Here is a 23,082-nt window from a genome sequence, read left to right on the forward strand (position 1 = left end):
GTCTATCTGTCTGTCTGTCTGTCTGTCTATCTATCTATCTGTGTCTGTCTGTCTGTCTATCTATTTCATTTTTGGAAAAAAAGTGTTTGGAAAACCATCATTTTGAGAGGCAAATCAATTCTGAACAGCCAAACGGGTTTCTAAGACTCTCTCGACTCCTTAATTTGCATCTTTATCTTATCACGATCACCTCTGAGCATATTTATATTTGCATTCAACACGTTTTCGTGCCAGTTGATTGCATGTGCAGAAATGGGGAGGTGCGTTGATCTCTTCTTGTTTATAATAAAGTGACAGAAAATCATTCAGGGGTCAAGTATCCCCCAAAAACTCTACCTGCAGTCCAGATCCTGCCCTTAGTGGAAACCACACACCTAATGAGGTCATTAAAGCCAAGCCTCCATCAATATCTCTCTCTCTTTTTCCCCCTCTACCCCCTTTTTTTTGACAAATTTGAATTAATAATTCAACACAGTGCCTGGGGATGTATATTTCTTGAGTGAAGGACAGTTAACCCATAGCATGATTTTTCCTCCTTTTATATGACCACTTTTTCATTTTTTTTTATATATATTCATGTTTGACCATCACAGTGTTTGCTTTGGATAAAAAAAGTAGCCAAGTAATCCTGCATGTGTTGACCCAAACGATGGTGTTTTTTCTCAGTTTTTGTCTTTCTCTCACACGCATACTAAAGCTGCTTCTGTATTTTGATAGATGTGAGTGTAAATTCTGGTTTAATTCATTCCACTTAGAAGATGCAGTCTCCTTTACCTCGAGGGTAACATTACATGATGTGTTTGTAAGCTAAGCTAATTTGTGGAGGATAAAAGTAATAAAATATCATCACAAGGTGTGAAGCACTCAGAGACTAAATACATAAAATGAAGCATATTTTTAATTCCCAAATTGCTCAGATTACTGCTGGACATGAATGATTTAGTTCTCATATGAGAAAAAAGATTTTCTCAGACGAAAATATTTGCAGAATATATGCTACATAAATATTGTAGACAGTATGATGTTTCAAACTGAATCCTGCAATCCTGCAAAATTATACTACAAAAAATTTCTAATCTTTAGCAGACTTCTAAAGCAGACTTCATTTCTTCTTTTTCTTTAAACTCCACACTTAGCACCTCTTTATGAAGAATCGCTTTATGTATCCCCCAATTGTAAGTCGCTTTGGATAAAAGCATCTGCTAAATGACTAAATGTAAAATGTAAATGTAATCTTGTAATACATTTTATATGTATGAAAAATATTAAGAAATAATTATAATGGCTATTTTTGTATATATGAAAAATATATTTAAAAATCGTAATATACCGATTTTTGTTTTGCAAATATGGAAATCTAGCACTATATGGCTCATTTTAAAATGTTTTATATGTGTTGCATTCTCAGCAGTGATTTAAGCAGCACAATAGCAAGTATTTGCATAAACTACTTATTTTACGGTCTCTTTTTTTCTTTTAGGCCAACTACTGTCATGGTAGAACAACAATTTGAAGTTGAACGTGAAGAATAGCACATCTAGATGAATGGGGCAAATATTTGAAGGTAACTCCATCACCCTAAACATGCTCTAACACGTTAAGACCCTCCTCCTCTCCATCATTTCCTGTACTCAATCGCATTGTCCATACTGTCATAAAAATGGCAACCAGACACATAATAGTCCGACGACAAGTCTCCAAGCATGGAAAACACCAGGAATAGACAACACCCCACTCGGCCACACTTCCCAGCATTCCCACTGTTGACAGACAACACACGGCCCTTGCCCACGTCTCTTAGTGACCTCACGTCTCTCCTGCCATTCTTGTTAAACCTTCTCCCCCAAGTGAGACAATGTTTAGATGAATTCTCATTTCTATATTTGTCCCTGTAGTGTGACACCCGTCCAGCCCCACGCCATTCGCACAGGTTTATGTTACAGGAAGACTGATGATGGGGCATTTTTTCCAATCAGAAGGCGGTGCAGGCATTCCACTGCTTTGTTGCTTTAAATACAATGATGGGGGGAGGAAGGAGAGGTGGATGAAAAGGAGAACAAGAGACATGGTAGCAGCACCTGTCGGCTCATTTGTGCCGTCACGTTTAACAGCGGGCTCCGGTTACAGGGGACGGTTTTAGGGCATAGCTGCTCTCTCGTGCCCCGTGGATGATCACTGGACACGGTAATGCGTTACTTTACTAGTTACTTGAAAACGTAATTATATTACATAACTTGGATTACTTGTAATGCGTTACCCCAACACTGATTGTAAACTTATAAAATATACAGTGCTGTGAAAAAGTTTTTGCCCCCGTCCAGTTTTTTAATTTTTTGCATATTTGTCATACTTGAATGATTCAGATCATCAAACAAATTGTAATATTACACAAAGATAACCTGAGTAAATGCAAAATGCAGTTTTGAAATGATTTCATTTATTAAGGGAAAAAAGCTGCTTAAACCTGCCTGGCCCTGCGTGAAAAAAGTAATTGCCCCCAATCTAATAACTGGTTGTGCCACCCTTGGCAGAAACAACTGCAATCAAGAGTTTGCGATAACTGGCAATGAGTCTTTCACATCGCTGTGGAGGAATTTTGGCCCACTCTTCTTTGCAGAATTGTTTTAATTCAGCCACATTGGAGGGTTTTCGAGCATGAATGGACTGTTTAAGCATCTCAATCGGATTTAAGCCCAGACTTTGACTTGGCCACTCCAAAACCTTTATTTTGTTTTTCTTGAGCCATTCAGAGGTGGACTTGCTGGTGTGTTTGGGATCATTGTCATGCTGCATAACCCAAGTGTGCTTGAGCTTGAGGTCACAAAGTGACAGTCGGACATTCTCCTTCAGGATTCTCTGATAGAGTGCAGAATTCATGGTTCCATCAATTATGGCAAGTCATCCAGGTCCTGAAGCAGCAAAGCAGCCCCAGACCATCACACATACCACCACCATGTTTGACTGTTGGTATGATGTTCTTTTTATGAAATGCTGTGTTGGTTTTCCGCCAGATGTAACATGACACACACCTTCCAAAAAGTTCAACTTCCTTAACTGAGGCAAGTGAGGCTTGCAGTTCTTTAGATGTTGTTCTGGGTTCTTTTAGGACCTCCAGGTTGAGTTGTCGTTGCACTATTGGAGTAATTTTGGTAGGCCAGCCACTCCTGGGAATGTTCACCACTGTTCCAAGTTTTCTCCATTTGTAGATAATGGCTCTGACCATGGTTTGCTGGAGTCCCAAAGCCTTAGAAATGGCTTCATAACCCTTTCCAGACTGATACATGTCAACCATTTTGTTTCTCATCTTTTCTTGAATTTCTTTAGATCGCGGCATGATGTGTTGCTCTTTAAGCATGCTTCACTTTGTCAAACAGGTTCTATTTAAGTGATTCAACAAGTCTGGCAGTAATCAGGCCTGGGTGTGGCTAGTAAAATTTAACTCAGCTTTCTAAAATAATGTGGTTAATCACAGTTCTTTCATGATTTAACAGGAGGGGGCAATTCATTTTTCACGTAGGGCCAGGTAGGTTTAGACAGCTTTTTTTCCTTAATAAATGAAATCATCATTTAAAAACTGCATTTTGTATTTACTTGCATTATCTTTGTGTAATATTAAAAATTGTGTAATATTGATCTGAATCTTTTAAGTGTGAAAAATATGCAAAAAATGTAAAAATAAATAAATAAATAAAATAAAAAAACCTGGAAGGGGTCAAAAACCTTTTCACGGAACTGTATAATTCAATGTTTATTATTTATATTTTTATTTTATTATAAATATACATATTTACATTTTGTAATATATATTTTACAGGTTTACTGTACAGATTTTACAGATTTTTTTTGCCTTTTTATAATTTTATGCCATTGTCAATACAGTGGGGGAAAAAAGTATTTAGTCAGCCACCAATTGTGCAAGTTCTCCCACTTAAAAAGATGAGAGAGGCCTGTAATTTTCATCATAGGTATACCTCAACTATGAGAGACAAAATGAGAAAAAATCACTTATTTTACTGAGGAATTTACCAATTAATTCTTTAAAAATCCTACAATGTGATTTTCTGGATTTTTTTTCTCATTTTGTCTCTCATAGTTGAGGTATACCTATGATGAAAATTACAGGCCTCTCTCATCTTTTTAAGTGGGAGAACTTGCACAATTGGTGGCTGACTAAATACTTTTTTGCCCCACTGTACCTACAGTATGACATCTGAAAACTGAAAATGATAGAATTATAAAAAAAATATATATAAATATAAAATATTTATTTATACACAAACAGCTTACAAACCATTCAGACAGTACTGTTTTCAAGGGGCACGTCTGCTCAGCTGTGTGGTGTATGTTTGACCCGAGTGCTCATGGGGGCTGAGTGTTTTCCTTCTGCTGTGACCGGGTCACTTTTATAGATGTTCACGGCACAGAACTCTTTCTATGAAATCGATTGAGAAATGACAGGGGGAGTTTATGTTAGAGCTTGTGTAACGCCCTTATCTGTGTTTGTGTGCAAAGTTTAAATAAGACCTGGCGGCTCCCTGATCAATAGATATATCCTATCACATCCGCGGCAGCTTGCGTCTCCCTGGCCGGATTGAAGGTCCTGGGCTAGCGGGCTCTCTTCGCAGGCCAAGAGAAATTGCAGAATTTAATTGGCATGGAATAAGTTAGCACTGCACCCGTAGACAAGCTAGTGAGACCTCAAGTCACGTAAGAAAGAAGAAACAGGAGAAAAACCTCAGATATGCACAGGCAACAACAACAAGGCCCCTTTACAATGCACAAAAACGCAAAGCACGGCCGTGGTGAGAGAGAATAATGAACTTCAGCCCATTGATCGGAAAAACCAAGCCTGTATATGTTTGTCCCGGCAGGACCACAGGTCTCATAAATCTTTAAGGGTGATCTGTCTTTGCCACGCCGTTCCTTTTCAAATGCATCCCTTTCGATTCATGTGATAGACAGAAACGGTGAGCTATTATTATTTTATAGCATGCAAGCTCATTATACTTGGAAATTAATATGTGTATTGCTAGTTAAAGCTGTGAATGATCGCTAAAGGTGCGGTTACCAAATCGAATGCAAAAGTCCCGAACGTTACGGATATTAATAGTTGTTGTTAGCGGTGAATCTTGTAGCAGCGCAGGCCAGGTATCATAAAAATGGCACCCAAGCGCTCCGTTCTGGGGCAAGTATCTGCACAAACAGGCAGAAAGGAGCCGGAGCTCGTATGATTGATATTTCCAGTGCAGATATCACTTAGGAAACACCTGACATGAGCGGAGCATGCTAAGTACTGGAGCGTGAGCCAGCTAGCGTGTTATGCAGCCGGTAATAAAAGTTGGTCATTGATTTTCTGTAGTTGCTTGTAACAGTTAATGTTGATACATCAATAGCTAAAGGAAAGCACAGGCTTTAATAGGAGGCTGAAAATGTGGAAATATGGGAGGCTTGGGCGTTAAATCACAGAATCTATCCCCCAGATCGATAAGACAGTTACAGCAAGTGTCCCTCTGCTTTCCTAATGTTTTACAATAAACTGACAGCTTGTAATAAGGCTCTGGCAGAGGCAGAGGAAGAGAGGAATCCGACGGGACAGAGGAAGAGTTGTGAGACGGAGAAGGAAAACAAGTACCTATAGCTCAGTGTATTCTCAATCACTTCATCCACAGCTTTTGTCGAAGGCAACTCCAGCCGCTCTGTGCTTTTTGAACGTGGGGAAAACTTTTACAAACATTTCACAGATGCGTGGTTCACCTGAGATGGGTTTTTTTAGTGCCAGATGCAATCGTGTTCTGGATTCAGTGAGGTTTTGCTGGTAACGTCCAGGCTCACATGTAGTTTTAAACATGGAATTGCAATTGGAAAATGCTTAATATGATCATATGCTTTCAGTTACTTATACCAGTGTTGCTATTGTTAACTAAAACGATTAAAAATAGAAAATAAAACATAGATATGATATAAACAAGATGGAAAAACGTAACCTTTTATTCAAATTAAATGGAATTATACAAATTAAATTGTAATGTTGCCTTGTGATCTAAGTGAAATAAAATAAGCTGAAGTACTAAGATGACTAACTAAAACTCAAATAGATATAAATTAAAGCTGAACAGACATATTAAAAAACTAGTACAAATGACAAAAGCACATTAAATGACTAAAACATACTAACATTTACATGAAAATGTAAATGAAGATAATTCAAAATATAAAAAATTCGACTTCCAAATTATTTGGTCTGTTTCAGGAAATGAATATTTGCACCTGTTATGAGCCTTTGCGCATGCATTACTGATCTCCCCTCTCTTCGCACAAGGGTAGACATATCGATTCAGATCAAGGAAACAAGATGGGCCGGCTTAATTAGAGCTTACCTATGTGGGAACTGCCTTTTTTGCTCCTTTAAAGCGAGAGTAAAGGGGAAACGGCTGCGTGCCTTGACTGTATGCAGTGTTGTTCAGAGGTGTTTGGAAAAGACCCAACAGCCAAGCCTCAGGGACTTGAGATGCATCCCATCTCATAGTCAAGTGTTGATGCCATGAGCGGAAAAATGTTATACCAGTGTCATCTACATTTTGATGATAATGACAAGGTGTCGAAATGCGAATTACGTCTATAATTTTAATTTTAAAATAGCTGATGAAAATGCGACAAGGTCAGTTTGCATATTTTGGTTACATTTGTTAATATATAACGTTTTTGAGTATTAGGTGTAATTTCTCGTCAACTAATCCTATTTTGCCCACTATCTGGCATTTAAGGAGCACATTATCAAAATTCACGGTAAAAAAGGTCCATTGTCAATAGTGTCGAAATGGACAAAGCACAAAGCACAGAAGTAACTTTCAAAATTTGCGAAATCGGCATTGGGAATTCCTTCATCCTTACGTGAAATTCCTGATTGTGTGGATTCCGATTGAAACAAATGGATTTTGTCCAAAAATGTTGGACAAAAATTGCCATGCAGTGGTACTTGGTGACTGCATAAAAGTAAAACTGGCTGGAATTAATCAATATGATATGAAATATTGACTAAATTTAAAAGAGTTATTAAAAAAATCTGAAACAAAATATCTGGGTAAAGATTAATACTGTTCGTCCACCCAAAATCACTCATAGTTTACCCAAAAAATCATATTCATATTCTCATATTCTTCAAAACGTGACTTCCTTTCTTTTGTGACCACAAAAAAAGATATTTTGATGTTTTAACGGTCCATACAATAAAAGTGAATGGTGTCTAAAGCCTGTTATACTTTCCGCATGCGCGAGTCCGCTAGGGTCCGCGTGACGTAAAAATCGTCATCAGAGGGTGTACGCGGAGGCTCAGAGCGGACATCCGCCTGCCTCTCATTTTTTGTGACCGCGCGGACAAGTAGGCTACAAAAACACCAACTGCGCATGCGCAGGCTGTGTGAAGAAGTCCGTTGATACCCGCACCGCTACAATCAGTGTTGCCAAGTCCGCGGGCTACTTTAACACTGTTGCTGCAGGTTGTTTTTCATGTCCGTGGGTTTAAGCGACTCCAATAACATGATATTTATCCCCTGGAATGCGAATTTTAGCAGGGGAACCCAGCCAAAAAACGTGTATTTTACCCCCCGGAATGCGATTTTTTTTAACTGGAGAACCCCTCGAAATGCGATTGGGCTAGTTTTGGGCTAGTTTTGAGTAGCGATTGGGCGGGTTTTCTTGTGAAAGCCTGGCAACCCTATGTACAATCCGTCGATAAAACAATATAAAGACAGAGATGTGCAATAATTCGTGAAGGGAATTTGCCCATAGTTTGGGCAATTGTTTGTTTACTGTTTACATGTTTATTTACTGTTCAAGCCGATCTACTGCGCATGTGTGGAACACGTCTGCCGAGCGGACCACCAGTGTACACTTTCGGTAGTACAAATACAAGCAGTCCGTGTCTGCGATGTCTGTGTATGCATCCAAATTGTGCACGCGGAAAGTATAACACAGGCTTAAAACAACAATCTGGGAACCTATTTACTTTCATTGTATGGGCAAAAAAACACTTGAGTGTTTTTCCAAAATGTCCTCTTTTGTGTTCTGCAGAATAAAGAAAGTCTCAGTTTAGAACAACGTGAAAGTAAGTAAACAATGACAGAAATTTCTCTCTTTTTTTGGTAACCCTTCTCTCTTTTTGACCTAAATTTTCCCATGACCTTGGTTGACTGCTAGAGTTCATGAGTCGGTTTTTTGATTACTATATCAATTTCTAACTATTTTTCAGTGGCTACCACCATTTTTGCATGGCATTTCTAGTTAAAAACAGTTAGTAAAACATGTCTCAAGACGTTCTTGAGATGTTTATGGAGGGTCGAGACAATCACAGAGGCGGCTCCAACTGAAATGTTGGCATCTTCTCAGAACTGTCCACTTTAATCGTTTCTACCCCCTTTAAACTCCACAAGAACATCGTTCACCCTTCAGTGCCTTTCCTGTTGTCGAGGAAATCAATGTCTTGGTCGTAATTATTTAACCATTGATAAAGCCTTCAGCTCCTGATAGAGCCAAAGCACTTATTCAACACACTGAGACTGACAGTGGGAAAGATAGAGACGCTTCGACTGGCAGAAAAGCGTGAGAAGTGATCGGCTGAGTGCCATCGGTCCTCTCGACAAGCCGGAGGGATCGAGGAGACAAGTGACTGCTCCCGGGTCAACTCATGTCTCTCCTCCTCTTTATTGACACTTATCTTTACAAAGAGCCCCCTGGGCTCCCCCGACAGTGACAAATTGCGATGGTTTGGCCATGTTGAGAGCGAACAGACACTAACTTAAAGCGGTGGGGAGTGGAACGGCATGGGTAAATGTGATTTTGATTTCCGTTAACAGGCTTCATTTGTAAATGCAATACGGAGACACTGCATTTAACGAGTGTAAGAGGGCTGATGCACTGGATTTGATGTTTTAATGTCATGGCCTCCAAATGTTGACCTTGTGTGTGTGGCCTTGGGTTTACCAGCACATTTACCATGATAACTGATTCTGTTTTAGGATTCATTCAAAAAAGACAGACTTCATAAACAATGTTTGGTATGAACACACACACACACACATATATATATATATATATATATAACATTATATATATATATATATAACATTATATATATATAATGAATTAAAATTTATTATTTATTATTGTAAATGTCTAATTTTTACATTTATTAATATTTCTATAAAAAAGATATTAAATGTACAAATAATATAAAATAAAATCAATCAATCAATCAATGTAACTGTCGCGGCAAAGCAATCATGAATTTTGTTCATGTAAGGTGTGGTCACTTTTACTGTTGTTTGGCCATTTTTCATGGGTGAAATCCAGTCCTCTGAATAGAAATCCATGCAATTAGGAATTTCGTGTGAGGGCAAAAGATTTCCCAACACAGATTTTGCAACCGGTTCATGTTGATCACGTGAATTTGCTGTGTTGACCATCATAAAAATGCTTGGTTTGAAGGTGACTTCTGTTTGACTTCATTCATCGCTACACTATTGACAATAAAAAGTGGAACTTTTTGGTGTGCAAATTTTTGCTTAGTTTTTGTTTTGACTTTTTAATCATAAAACATTTGGTTTAATGGCGCAAACATTTGCTGTAATGCAAGAACGCACCTTAATTATGAACGTAATTGCTAATGTTTAATAAGGAATGCTGTAGCTAAAGTTGTAGCATTTTTCTTTGTGGAATCTCCATTCAAAAAGGAATGAGCAGCAGGTCGAGACAGACAGAAGATAAGTTCCCATAATTCCAATAGTTTTCATAAAGCATGGGCTTCATTTACTTAACCTCTGACTGGCTTCTCAATAGCAACTGGCAAAGTGTTTTTCTCATCCGTGCACTTGTATGTACACAGAGCCCCGGCCACCCTTCACCCACAGGATACTATTAATCGGAGCCATCTTTGATCTCCAGGCTTAGTTCTCTTAGTCTCTTGGTCTCTCTGGGCCTGGCACACAGCATGGGTGGGGCGAGCTGCTAGACCGGGGCAGTGCCTGGGGCGCTACACTCCCCTCAGGTGAGAGTTTTATTATGGATGATGTTTCCGCCAAATTATTTACACCAGATTCCCCCCAAACTTCAACCAAAAAACCTCGGCTACACAAAGCCGATCAACATAAACACAGCAAGGTTGAGAGGTCTGGAGTTTTCAACACTGGTCTTTGGTCTTGGGAAGATGTGAGGAACCTTCTCAAGGTGTGATGGGGGAGCTGGACATAAAGGCTTATGTCCTGCTTCGTAGTTTCAGGTAGTTCAGGGACGCAGCAAACGGAATGGATGGGATCAAAGCACCTACGCCCTACACACATCATATTCTCTTTTCCGGAACCACAGGACGGAACAATTGTGACTGATGTTCTGATGCAGAAGCGGATGGTCGGCATTAATATTCCATGTTCTTATGAGGCCAAACAGACGGCCAGTCCTGTTTTTTGATGCTGGTCTTTTATGGTGGAGACCTGCAGCTTTTGTGAATTGGCTACAAGAGCTGCCTTGACCTGTAAGCAATGGAACCTCCGATCATTTCAATGTAAAGCTAGTAGGCTAACAGAAGAGAAGCACTGAAGGTTACTGATAGCTAAAAGCAAAACTGAATTCACTCGGCACGCAAATCTCTAGGAGCAAATGACCTCCTGATTTTCTTAACTCCAATAGAGAAAAAAAATGCAACCTTGGTTTTGTAAGTTTCCAAGTTGGAAGTATAGCTAGAACTTGTGTAGCTTAAGTAGCACTTAAATGCACTAATCTAATGTTTTCTGTTTTAATATCACATTTATTTTTATTTACATTTATTTTACTTAATAAATAATAATAATAATAATTAATTCACCCAAAAATAAAAATTCAAACATGGCAGGTCAAGACCACTAGCATCAGATGTCATTGATTAGTGTGTGTCTTGTAAACAGTCATTAGCTAGTAGGGGTATGACGAGAAGAGACGAGACACGAGACTGGGTTCACGAGAACGAGACGAGACGAGACCGAAATCCTCAATGATGAAATATATAGGGAAAAATAGTCTTTTATTCAACTGAAAAACACAAAATGCAAAAAAGTATTTGCATTTTGAAATCAACTTGTACGTTATGAAATTAAACATCTATTTTAATAATTTTTTTGCAGTAATAAACAACATGTAAACACAAACATATAATTGCACAAAAATTATAAATAGTATAAATAAAAATAAATAATAAACAACATAAATATCCCTTTAAAGTGGAAGTGAAGCAGTCAGTCAAGTTTACATTATTTAGTAAACTGATTTCCACTTTAATAAAAAAATATATAATAAACACGATTAATGTATCAATTTAAAAGAATAAAGCAGTGGTTACCAAACTGTGGGGTGCGGCAAGGCTGAGGGATTAGTTAGGGCCCTATGAAATCCATTAGATTTTTTCCTAAATTCCGTTTTATTTTTTTCCAAATTCCGTTTTTTCCATTTTAATTTTTCTCGACTCCTTTTTAATAGTTAAATTAAATTGTATTAATTAAAAAGCATGTCTAATTAATTAAAATCATTAAACTTATACATTTTCACATCGATTTATTAAAATATCAAATTCTGTGTTTTAGCATGTCTAATTATTTGAATGCATAAAACAACTTAATTTATAAAAAAATTTTCTTAAAGTAGCCTTATGAATTTTTTTTCCCCTCAGAAATTCTGTGTTGTGTATTTACATTTTTCTGGTTATCAAATGAAGGCATAAAATATTAATTTAATTGATCATTTATCTTTTAATTATTGAAAATTAAGCAAACAAGATTTTTTGGCAAACAAAGGGGATTTACTATTAAAATTAAAACATGGAAGAAATGTTTTGTGTGATTATTCCTTAAAAAATAATGTTTGTTTCATTTTAGTAGTAGTAGTAGGCTATGTACATTCTACTGAAAAATAGTTATAGGCACAATGTCTTCAAATCAAACCAGACTTTTATTTTGACGGGTTGTCGTGAATACCTTTATAATTCTGTGTATGATATGACGCTAGTTTTACTCAAATCAAATGCTAAAATGCTCATGAAGTGACTCTCAGAGCACTTACGTCCTCATTTAGTGAGACGGCAGACGCTGAAATCAGCGCTTCAGTGTGTGTGTAGTAAATGAAACCGTGCGTCTGCGCCATTCATTAACAGAGACAGGCAGAACATGCAGGATTCATATTTAAATCGACTTTTGCGGCTTAATATTTACAGATACTAGTCCATATCGTGATTTGATTTAAGTGTAATGACCTACTTTTGATTAATTCATTCAAAATTTGACAAATTCCGTGACATTCAGCATTAAACTGTGAATTCTGTTTTTATGACTGGTTAAAGATTACTCTGCGTAATTTTCCCGCTTATCATGCGGCCACTTGCCTGATGTAACAGAAAATATCTTACATACCACCCCTTATGAATGAGCCAGTGTAATGCAAATATATCTGAAAGGTCTGCGTGAGGATATTGTCGTTAGCTAGGTTTTCATTCACATATTTTATGCAAATTTACGCAAAAAAAAATTTGCTAGATGGAAATACCAAGATTCACATAAAAAAATGGAACCATAAATTGATCAAAAAATTCACTCGGAGAATAGAACATGGCGGGTTGATGTGCACGTCAGAAACTTAGAATTTTGGAAATTCCAAAAATCTGGAAACTGTTCTTGACTGCACTCTTCAAACGACAACTAAAAAATTCTATTTTGCAGCAATTTTCCCCAGAAAATATATTATTGTTTAAAAAAATGCATATTGATTTATGAATTTATGAAGACTGACAAAAAGAGAACGAGATCTTTGAGCTACACGATTTTCTGAGAATAACAGTTTTGACCGACCTATTCTGGCATCACTGGTAAGAGACGGTGGCATTCATAATGATGGTCTTATCGTACAGGGGGAAGTGAATGCGGTCTTGTGGCTTATCTCAAGGTCCCTCAAGAACCTTGGGAGCAAGCAAGTGAGATTTGGATAATGCACAGAGGCCGAAGCCCACTACTCTCCACCCCTCCACCCCTTTCTCTGTACTCACCCAAGCTGAACAGCACCAGGAACTTGAGGCAGACAAACTCCCTCTGGTCCAGCTGGAGGGATCGTAGTTTGCTCACCAGCTCCTGCGCGTGACTCAGGAGATTGTTGAGTGTGGCACCGGCTTGGGAGGCAATTAGGCCGTAATCCACCTGAAGAGAAAGGGCACACACACAAACAATAAAGGTATTACCACAAGCAACACGCCAGATCTCTGAAGGTCTGAAACATCTCAGGTATAGAGAGGTACAAGGAGCAGGATTGCATAAATAATTTGAGGTCTGAAAGAACACTCTTCCCATCTTCCATTGGTTGATAAAGCGCGTGCCATCGTTTAAACCAATCTGTGCTAATTATTGAGTTACGTATTAAATTTTGGAACAGAAATACGAAGTTTATTTTGAGAAGATGTGCTCATATTTGCTTTGGAACAACAAGAGTTGCTAGGAGTATTTTAAGAAAAGTTTAGGCCTTGTTCCTTATTCATTGAAAATTCAATTTCTTGAATCAGAGTCCTTTCAGTTTAAAAGTTCAATCAGCCAGACGGCACTTGGCACCCCCTTTCGAGTTTTTCAGTGCCGTCTGAAGTAAGCATGCAACCAGTTCTGGCAGCTCTACATTTTATATGCCTCTCTCCATTTTTCTCCTTCCCAGGCTCCTCTCCGCACAGCAGGGACAGTGCGCTGGGCCGAGGTCTGAATGATAATCAGCATCAAATCGAGCGGGGAAGAGCTGCACGTTTCTCCATCCCTGGTGCCCAGACCCTCGGAACCCAGCGCCCCGCACCAGACGAGGGCGGTGGGGATTGGAGAGGCGCGAGTGAGCGGGGGCCCCTGGAGGTCCCCCAGGCTACCGGGCCGAACCCTGCGCGGGACCCCCGTGGCCCTCTCCTCCCCTTTCAGGTGCACTTAATATCTGCAGCAACAGCAAATTTGTCTTGGAGGCAAGTTCTTAGCTGCCACTCACTGTAAGCAGGCCATATTAAATTTTTATATTTATTGACAATTCATTACCATAATTGACTGCGCCAGGGTTTCTGGATAAGGTAGACTACGGGCCTCCTAAGCGTAAGGAGAGCTCCCTCTGAGCTGGATTTGCAATTAAAAACACGGGCGGGATTGGAATTTATTTATTGTGTAAATATGATGAGTGGAATTTTTTAAAGTCCTGGCTGGAGAATTGCTCATTTCTCACCGGCTGTATTCGTGGATCTCTTCGAGGCCCATATGAAGCTGCTGAAGATGTCAATTAACTGGGATTTGACCAACTGACCATGTGCCTCAAGCATTAGTAACCACTTAAATTAAAAGTAGTGGGATTACCCTTAAAAAATACAAATAATAAAGCAAAATACTGAAAATATTTAACAAACATTAATACTAATCTAAATAAAATTTTGAAAATGATGCATATTTATATCAATATAAGTATTTTAAAATTATACACTACTGAAAATTGTCCCTAAAATGTTATCTTTGACATTTTTGTTCCATAATGACGACTGAGCAACACTTGTCGCGAACTGTTTTTAGTGATATTCCCCAATTCATTCTAACATCGTGAATATCAGTGAATGCTTGATCTTGACAAAATACTGAGACCTGAATGAATATCATTATGATGATTTGGATTCTTCTAAAGGCCTGAGACCTTCAGAATGAGAGACAGACAGACAGATAGAGCAAAAGACAGGGTGGAGGGGGAGATGTAGGTCTGTGACATATTGGAAAGCCGCCCATGTAGTGTCATGTGTCGCAGCACTTCAGGACTGATCCCCCACAGTGCTTTGCTGCCATACCAACACTAGGGAGAAACAATGACACGTCCTCAAACAAGATGAGAGATGGTGGGCAGTTCAGTTGACAGTCACTGACAGTGTTTTGGAGTAACTACATTTTAATGTATGTCAATATATATATATATATATATATATATATATATATACACACACACACACACATGCACTACACAGCAGTCTGAAGTTATACTACACTGAATTATTGAATGACAATATTGCTTTAATAACTGGCAGAGCATTTGTTTGTTATGCATAAGTCCGTGTTCATGCGCGAGTGTGTTGTGTGGCCGGGCTGTCAGTAGTCTGCTCTGGAATAATAGGACGTAATGAACTGTTTGAGTCTTTGCCTTCTCTCTCCCCAAAGGCTTTTTTTCAGCACCAGCTGTTCATTAGGCAAAATATGCAAACAAGGTCTGGCCCTCCTCCACCCCGCCCCCAACCCTCCGCCAGACCTCGCTAATCAAACATAGAGGCACGCTACGCAGAGCACTCGCAATCCAGACAAATCAAAGATAGCGAGCGCTGTGAGCTCTCACAGATCTCCAGATGTGATATCTAACAAACGTTCTCAGATTTTATTGCTCAAGAGGTTGCTCTTTCATGGCTCAGGAGGCTAGAAACCACTTTGACACTAACCAAACAAATCAATTTCTGACCTCAAATAGACTCGACACCAAAAGCTGTGAAAGTGGAGTTCTCAGTTGTGTTTCTTTTAAGTATCAACTTTGTCTCAAATGATGGCATAGGAAAAAGTATAGAGCTGTAAAATTATGTATATATAATTCAGATAATTTGATATTGGGAGAGTTTGATAAGAAATGCTTGAGTAATACTGAAAAACTTTTGAGATGATTTTGAGACATCAAATAAGCTTAATTTGTGTTTTCTCTGTCCTTTAGTTGACTTGGTGGAAATCACGTCAGGAGCCAGATTCGAACCCACGTTGATGGCTGTATAAATTGCCAGAGCATATGAGTTTGTTCATCATTTAATCTCATTATGGTCAAGAAGAAATAACTGAGATGTTTTGAGACATTAAAAATTTCTAATTTGCATTTTCTCTTTCCTTTATATGACCTGGTGAAAATCACGCCAGGAGCCGGATTCGAAATCGCGTTGATGGCTGTATGATTGACCAGAGCGTATGAGTTTGTTCATCATTTAATCTCATTATTGTCTAGAAGAAACAACTGAGATGTTTTTGAGACATTAAAGATATTTAGTTTGGGTTTTCTTTTTCCTTTAGTTGACTTGGTGGAAATTGCGTCAGGAGCCGGATTCGAACTCGTGTTGATGGCTGTATAATTTACCAGAGCATATGAGTTTGTTTATTTAATCTCATAACGGTCTAGAAGAAACTATGTTCTTGAGACAATAAAGATGTCTACTGTAATCTGGGTTTTCTCTGTCCTTTAGATGACTTGGTGGAAATCACGTCAGGAGCTGGATTTGCACTCACATCGCTCGCTGTATGATTTACCAGAGCATGTGTGTTAACTGCTAGACCACGGCCACGAAAAGTCACCTCTCTGTATCTATGTCGTCTATTCTCTATCTATTCTCTTCTGTTTCGATACATAATCCTCTGATAAGCTGTGAACTCTTTGGAAAAGTTCTCCTGCTCACGAGTCCCTGTGTTTGAGCTGTCACTACAGTTAGAGATCACTTTGTTGAGGAGAGAGGGTGGAGGGAAAAACATAGAATTAAAAATTAAACTCAAGCCTTACTGACAGGCAGACAGAAGCATATTTATTTATAAGCAGTTTAAACATCTTCTGGAAGTGTGTGTGCAAGTGCTGGAGCCGAAGACAGAATTAAAGGTCCTCGTGTGCAGAAAACTTCAGCTGAGCCTGAGGCGTCCGTCCAGCGATGTTCCTCAGAGACGACTGAGGTAAAAATCATACATATCTTCTGCTTTCCCTCCCTGTCTGTCTCTCTGTGTCTCTCATCCCTTCTTCACCACGATGACTCGTGCATGCTTAATCAACCATTTTATTTATTCGTTGACCACGCACTTGATAAGAAGTCTACAATTGATTATTCTGGCCACATTAGTTTATACCTAAGCGTAATCTATTTTTAATGGGAGTGGCCGGGGCAGTCGATAGCACTTTAAAGGATGTTGATCCACACTGGCAAAAAGGCCTGATGAGATCTACGGGGAGGCATGGAGGAGACTGCAGCGGACGCTCACCTGTTGCCCCGTGACCAGGAGGATGGAGCCCTCTTTGGCGTGCATCACCTGCCGGAAAATGTGGTCCAGGATGAGGAGTTCACTCCAACAGTTCTGGAGAAGCTTCATTTGGTCATCAACCTGAGGAGAGACCAACAAATGTGTAAGAAGTAGTAATTTGGGTAAATTAGAACTTTTTCAAGTAGGTGGGAATGTTCAGAATGGTTCAAAGTTTTGAATTTAACCTTGATTAACTGGATAATCTTTGAAAATGTTTAAAGGGATAGTCCACCCAAAAATGAAAATTGTCATTAATTACTCACCATTATGTCGTTCCAAACCCATAAGACCTTCGTTCATCTTCAGAACACAAATTAAGATACGTTTGACGAAATCAGAGAGCATGCATCGTGGTACTCTCATGAATGGTGGCGGAGACTGCCCCAGTTGAATAGTGTTGTTATTTTTGTTTTCTTTGCGCACAAAAAGTATTCTCGTAGCTTCATAAAATTATGGTTGAACCACTGATGTCACAAGGACTATTTTAAGATGTCCTTACTATCTTTCTGGACCTTGAACATGATAGATGCATTGCTGTCTATGCAGGGTCAGAAAGCTTTCGGATTTAATCAAAAATATCTTAATTTGTGTTCCGAAGATGAAAACAAAGGTCTTATGGGTTTGGTTCGACATGAGGGTGAGTAATTAATGACAGAATTTTCATTTTTGGGTAAACTATCCCTTTAAGTTTTTCAAACCTTTTTGGGTAAATTGTGTCGTCCTGTAGCAACTGTCCTTATCTGAATCAATATTTTTAGCATATTTAGAGTTATTAAAAAGTTATTTTAAATTGTAATAACATTTCACAATATTTACTGTTTATACTGTATTTTAATCAAACAAATACAGCCTTGGTGTGCATAAGAGACTTCTTTAAAAAAAATATATATTTTTTAATTATTCCAAAATTTTGACCAGTAGTTTAGAAACAACTTTTCACAATCGATCAATCTCAGATGGATAAAATCAATTTAACATCAAGTTCTGTTGTACATTTTTGTTTCTCATTTAATATGCCAAATATGCCACTTTATGGAATTAAAAAGGCTTACAAATGTTGTTTCTTTTTGATTTTTCAGTCACAAAAGTTGTTCAGTCATTTGAGTGTTATTTCAACCTTCGACACTTGTGTCTGTGTGTTAGTAGTCAGTAGGAAATCAATATTGGTCTTTAGGTCGCAAGAGGTCGTTCTCGTGTGAACTTCACCAAATGTCACTGTTTTTCACCCGCTGTTAATTAATCTGTTTGTCAAGCGATACAGCTTCATTTATCCCTTGTGATTAAGTAGCATGTTTAGCGTTGCGCAGTTGAAACACTCTCACACAGGAGTTAAACGGCTTCAACAACGCATTCATTGTCACCCTTCTTGGGTTCTCATGGCTCTCTTGGTCAATTATTAAACGTACGAGGTGAAAAGATCACTTTGAGTCCGATGTCGGCAAGAATGAGGAAAATTCGTGAAAACGAGTTCCCGTCTGACTATTCCTCAAATGGCTACATGTTGATTCTCAATTCACCCATGAGAAACGTTTACAAAAGGGAGATGAAAATACAGAAATGTAATGATTATGAATTCTCATGAGAACAGCGAGCCGTGAAAATAATACTTGTGGTTTCTCAAGGCAAAGATAACGTGAATGAAATGCCTCTTGCTATCTTGGGAGGCTCCATCGATATCTGGTTCGGATTGTTTTGACTGCTTGCGGTTCTTGTTTGTGCTGCTCTCATAGTCATAACAAATGCTACGAAATCAATTGAAAGAATGGATTTCCAAATCCGGCGAAGCAAAAGCCACAGAAAACCAATCAAATCTCTTCTTGTTTGGTATCATTGCATCACTTATATCAACTCTTTTACTGTACAATCGATACTGTATGGCCTAATTTCATAAAATCTCCAGGTTTGAAATACTAGGGCTGCAAGAAGCAAATATATGCATTTGGCATTGTTAACACGTCTCATGTTTCAATTCATGAAAGCAAAAATGCCCATTCTACAAAGAAACCTGTCATTTAGTCTGTTTTTTGACAGGCGTTCTCATCAAAGGCCTTGCTCCCACATGAGCCTCTGATGCCTGGCGTTTTGGGGTCATCAAACAGGGACGAGGGTGCTATGAGTCAAAGCAGGGGAAGACACTGCAGACCGGGGCCGCTGCCAGAAACACGTCAGATGGGCAGAGAAGGCATCTCTGACCTTTTAAAGTGCGTCTGACACCACTGTTTCCATGTCAGCTCACTTCCCTTTGCACTGTCACAGCTATGTGTAACTTGGCTCTGAAGTGCACTTACGACAGGCAAGCTATGTCCTCTAACACTGGAGGTAGTGACTTTGTAGGTTTGATACACAGTGGCTATCAAATGTGATCAGCATTCGCACTTTTCTGTGTAAATTTGTAGAAAATGTTTACTAATTACGTATTTTTCAAAATTTTAACATGGAATTGAACACAAAAATGTAGTAATGTTTTTTTTCCTAACAATCTCAAATACCTACAAAGGTTGGTGTTTATTGGGCCTCTTTAACACACACACACACACAAAAAATAGTAGAACAAATTTCTGTGTAAAATTGTACAAATATTGTTCATTTTATTTACTATTCTTAAAACTGAATTTGAATGCAACAATTTAAAATGGAATGTTTTTACAATTTGCACAGAAAGTATGATTTACACAACTGACACTCAAATACTTACAAAAGTTTTCATTTCTTGGGCCTCATTAGCCAAACATGAGCAGAATGAATTGTGTAAACTGATTGTAAAACTATTTGTGCTATTTTTAAATACTGCTAACTCTGATAATAGGACAATTTACTGAAAAAAAAAAGTTTTGACGCACTATTTACATAAAAAAATAGTGCCTTTATTGTTACAATATAAAATGGCTATCAAATATGTATGAAAGTTTATGTTTATGGGATCTTGTTCGTGAAATTAGTAGAATTAATTTGTTTCGTAAAACTACTTTTACTATTTTTAAGTAATATTCAAACTATTCCTAATTGAATTTGCCAATTTATGAAGGAATGATTTTACAAACAATTTTCAAAGAAAATAGCATCACTGTTAAAATATACAGTATCTATCAATTACATTGTACGAAAATCTTGACAATTTTGGGTTTATCATTCAGGATTGGGTTTATCATTTTGATCATTTTGACTTAATCATTTTAACAATTGTGTGTTGATCATTTTGACGATTTTGGGTTTGTCGTTTTGATAATTTGGGTTTATCATTTTGACAATTTTGGGTTTATCATTTTAACAATTGTGGGTTTATCATTTCGACAATTTTGTGTTTATCATTCATGAAACACAAGATCATTCACTTTTTATTAATTTTTTTACAAACAGTTTACACAGAAATGCATTGTGCTAATGTGTATTAAAATTATAATATGTATATATCACCCAGCAACCCTGGAAAATATGCTATATTTGAATGTTTTACACTGTCATACAGTTGATGTGATTAGTATTTTTTTTCCTGCATGGATCACAGGAATAAACTCAGGCAGACTCACAGATTGTAAATTCAGCTGTATAATCATGACAAGCTAAAAATAAAATGGCAATCGGGTGTTAATGTTTATCTAGATGAGCTGGTGGTGTAAGGTGCTGGAAAAATACCTGGAGGTCAGCCAAATAAAAACACGCTTATTGATTTCAGTCCAGAAGCATTCAATTAGGAATCTGAGCTTTTGTTTGACTGAATAACAAGCGATTAAACATCAAATCTGTTGATCTACACTGAAATCTCACAATACACAAATTCCTCTTGCATCCCTCATAAATATAAGGTGTGCAACAGCTAAAACTCAGATTTTTGCGTTTATTCATGTGCGGTGCTTCCAAATGTTCAAAATCAGAGCTTTTACTTTTTCTCTTATGATAAAAAATGCATATCCTCCAAGAAACCAATTTAATTTTTTACGGTCATTCAGGCATTGCTAGATCAATGTAGCGATCAATTGCTGAGCCCCCATCCTTCTCCTAAAGAAGACCCTAAGACCCTGTCTGCCTCAACGGCACGTTGAACGGCATTAAGGATATTGCCAAATGGATGTACCATGATTATTTGCAAATTTTTCATTTTTAATGTAAATGATGTGCAAATATGTCTCGTTGCATATCCAAAAGTAATATTTATTCATCATTGCCTGAAAGGGTTGATCGGTGATAATAGAATACACTCCAAATTGCCAAATACAAGCTTTTTTTTTTTTATCCCACACGGTTTTGGTGGAGTGCCACAAGCATTGTTAAGGCGCGAGTAACGAGCTTACGCAGCTGGAACTGCTTTTAATAAGTATGTTTTTGTTGTTTTTGAAGTGCCCTAATGAACAGATTAATAGAATCTCCTTGAGTGCCCATTAATGAACAGAATGAGACGAATGATTTATTTACAACTAAAGGCAGGCTGTGAGTGTGCGGTCCACAATCAAATTTGCATAAACACGAGGAAGGGAGAAAAAAAAGATATGAGGGGTAGAAAGAAAATAAATCCCATCCGAAATCTTTTGACCTCTTGGATGTGGATCAGTGTTGCTGGTCGGTGAAACTACAGGTGAGGTTTGAAGTGCACTTCAATGGTGCTGTCAGGCGGTGAGCTTGGAGTTGTCTTCTGTGGACATCTGTTCACACGCTGCTACACGCACTTCCTTTCTGCCAGGCTGACAAATAGTATTTGATGTTGGATGTTGGCTGTTTCCCTTCTGTTGGTGATTTTTTACAGCAGTTTATATAAGAAAAAAATGAGCAAAATAGATAATTACATGAAGAGGTTTTTAAGGTGCTGCTAAGGTGTTTTGGGTGGTTGTTTACTGGTCCAATCCAAACAAGACATTTTTCATGAGTATATAAGAATAAGGTCCCTATTTTTTTTTTCTTCTGTTTAATTTCTGTTTAACTTTAGCAAGTCCGATCGCTAAAGCTGGTTACGTTTACCATCGCTCAGCGAAATTTCACGTCCAAAATCCTGTCATTCTAATAGGAATCAAGAGTTTCATTTCAGGGTGAAAAATATCAGATTTCACTCGTGCAAATTCACCATGCTGACCAACAAAAAGCTGCTTGGTTTGAAAGTGTAAGCGATGCTTTATACATTTCGCATTGCAATGTTGGGGAAAGTTACTTTAAAAAGTAATGCATTACAATATTCCGTTACTCCATAAAAAGTAACTAATTACGGTACATAGTTACTTTTTATGGAAAGTAATGCATTATGTTCCTTTGGCATTACTTTTTTCACCTAAGCTGGGCTTGCTTATTTATTTTTAATAACAAAAACCCAAAGCTTGTATTATTTGGCAACTGTAAAGGCCCTTTCACACCAAAAGTGAAATGAATAAGCCTCAGGCTAAAGGAAGTGTCTCTGCACTTACTCCCAATTTCTCTCAACACAGGGACAGGACAGCTGTCAGTGATTTAATGGGAATACAAAGTAACTGGCATTACTTATTTGAAAAAGTAACTCCGATATTTCATTGTAGATTTAAAGGTAATGTGTTACTTTACAAGTTACTCAAAAAAAGTAATTGATTACATAACTCATGTTACTTGTAATGCATTTCCCCAACACTGATTGTGATGACGCAACGCCTCAAGAAACGTAATATTACTATTACTATATAAATCTCTCAACAGCAAACCACACAGTTTAAGGTATCAATAACGTCCGTAGCAAAAATGGTAACAAAAGTTGAGTGCCTCATCTCTTTATCAACACTAATAGTTTTTGGAAACCTATAAATGTACCGTTACACTCATGGGAGATAATCTAAGTGTCCCCGAATCCCCAGAGGAAGTGCTAACAATTTGTGCTGAGGTGTCACATTCTGGCTTCCTCTTTTGCCGTCCCGTGGGAGCTGATTTGATGTGCTTTGGATGCTCAAGACTGAAGGGCCTGGTTTATTTGGCCTCGCTTTTCACTGATCTTGTGGAAATCTCCCGGCTTGTTTGTCATGGCAGGGCCTCTGTTTGCTCTCTTGCTCTC

The 23,082-nt window shown here is 38.1% G+C and overlaps 1 protein-coding gene across 1 annotated transcript in view; it reads right to left on the reverse strand.

The window, feature by feature from the left end:
- LOC107593334 (nuclear receptor subfamily 5 group A member 2) overlaps positions 1-23,082 on the reverse strand; it is a 61,750-nt gene that overhangs the window by 8,546 nt on the left and 30,122 nt on the right. Inside the window, exons 5-6 of the mRNA XM_016283019.1 lie at positions 17,046-17,165; positions 13,058-13,205 (exon numbers count right to left, since the gene is read on the reverse strand). Coding sequence (XP_016138505.1) covers positions 13,058-13,205; positions 17,046-17,165 — 268 coding nt within the window. The remainder of the gene's footprint in view (positions 1-13,057; positions 13,206-17,045; positions 17,166-23,082) is intronic.

This window comes from Sinocyclocheilus grahami, unplaced genomic scaffold, assembly GCF_001515645.1.
Source record: "Sinocyclocheilus grahami isolate Dianchi unplaced genomic scaffold, SAMN03320097.WGS_v1.1 scaffold169.1, whole genome shotgun sequence".
In the NCBI taxonomy this organism is placed as follows: Eukaryota; Metazoa; Chordata; class Actinopteri; order Cypriniformes; family Cyprinidae; genus Sinocyclocheilus; species Sinocyclocheilus grahami.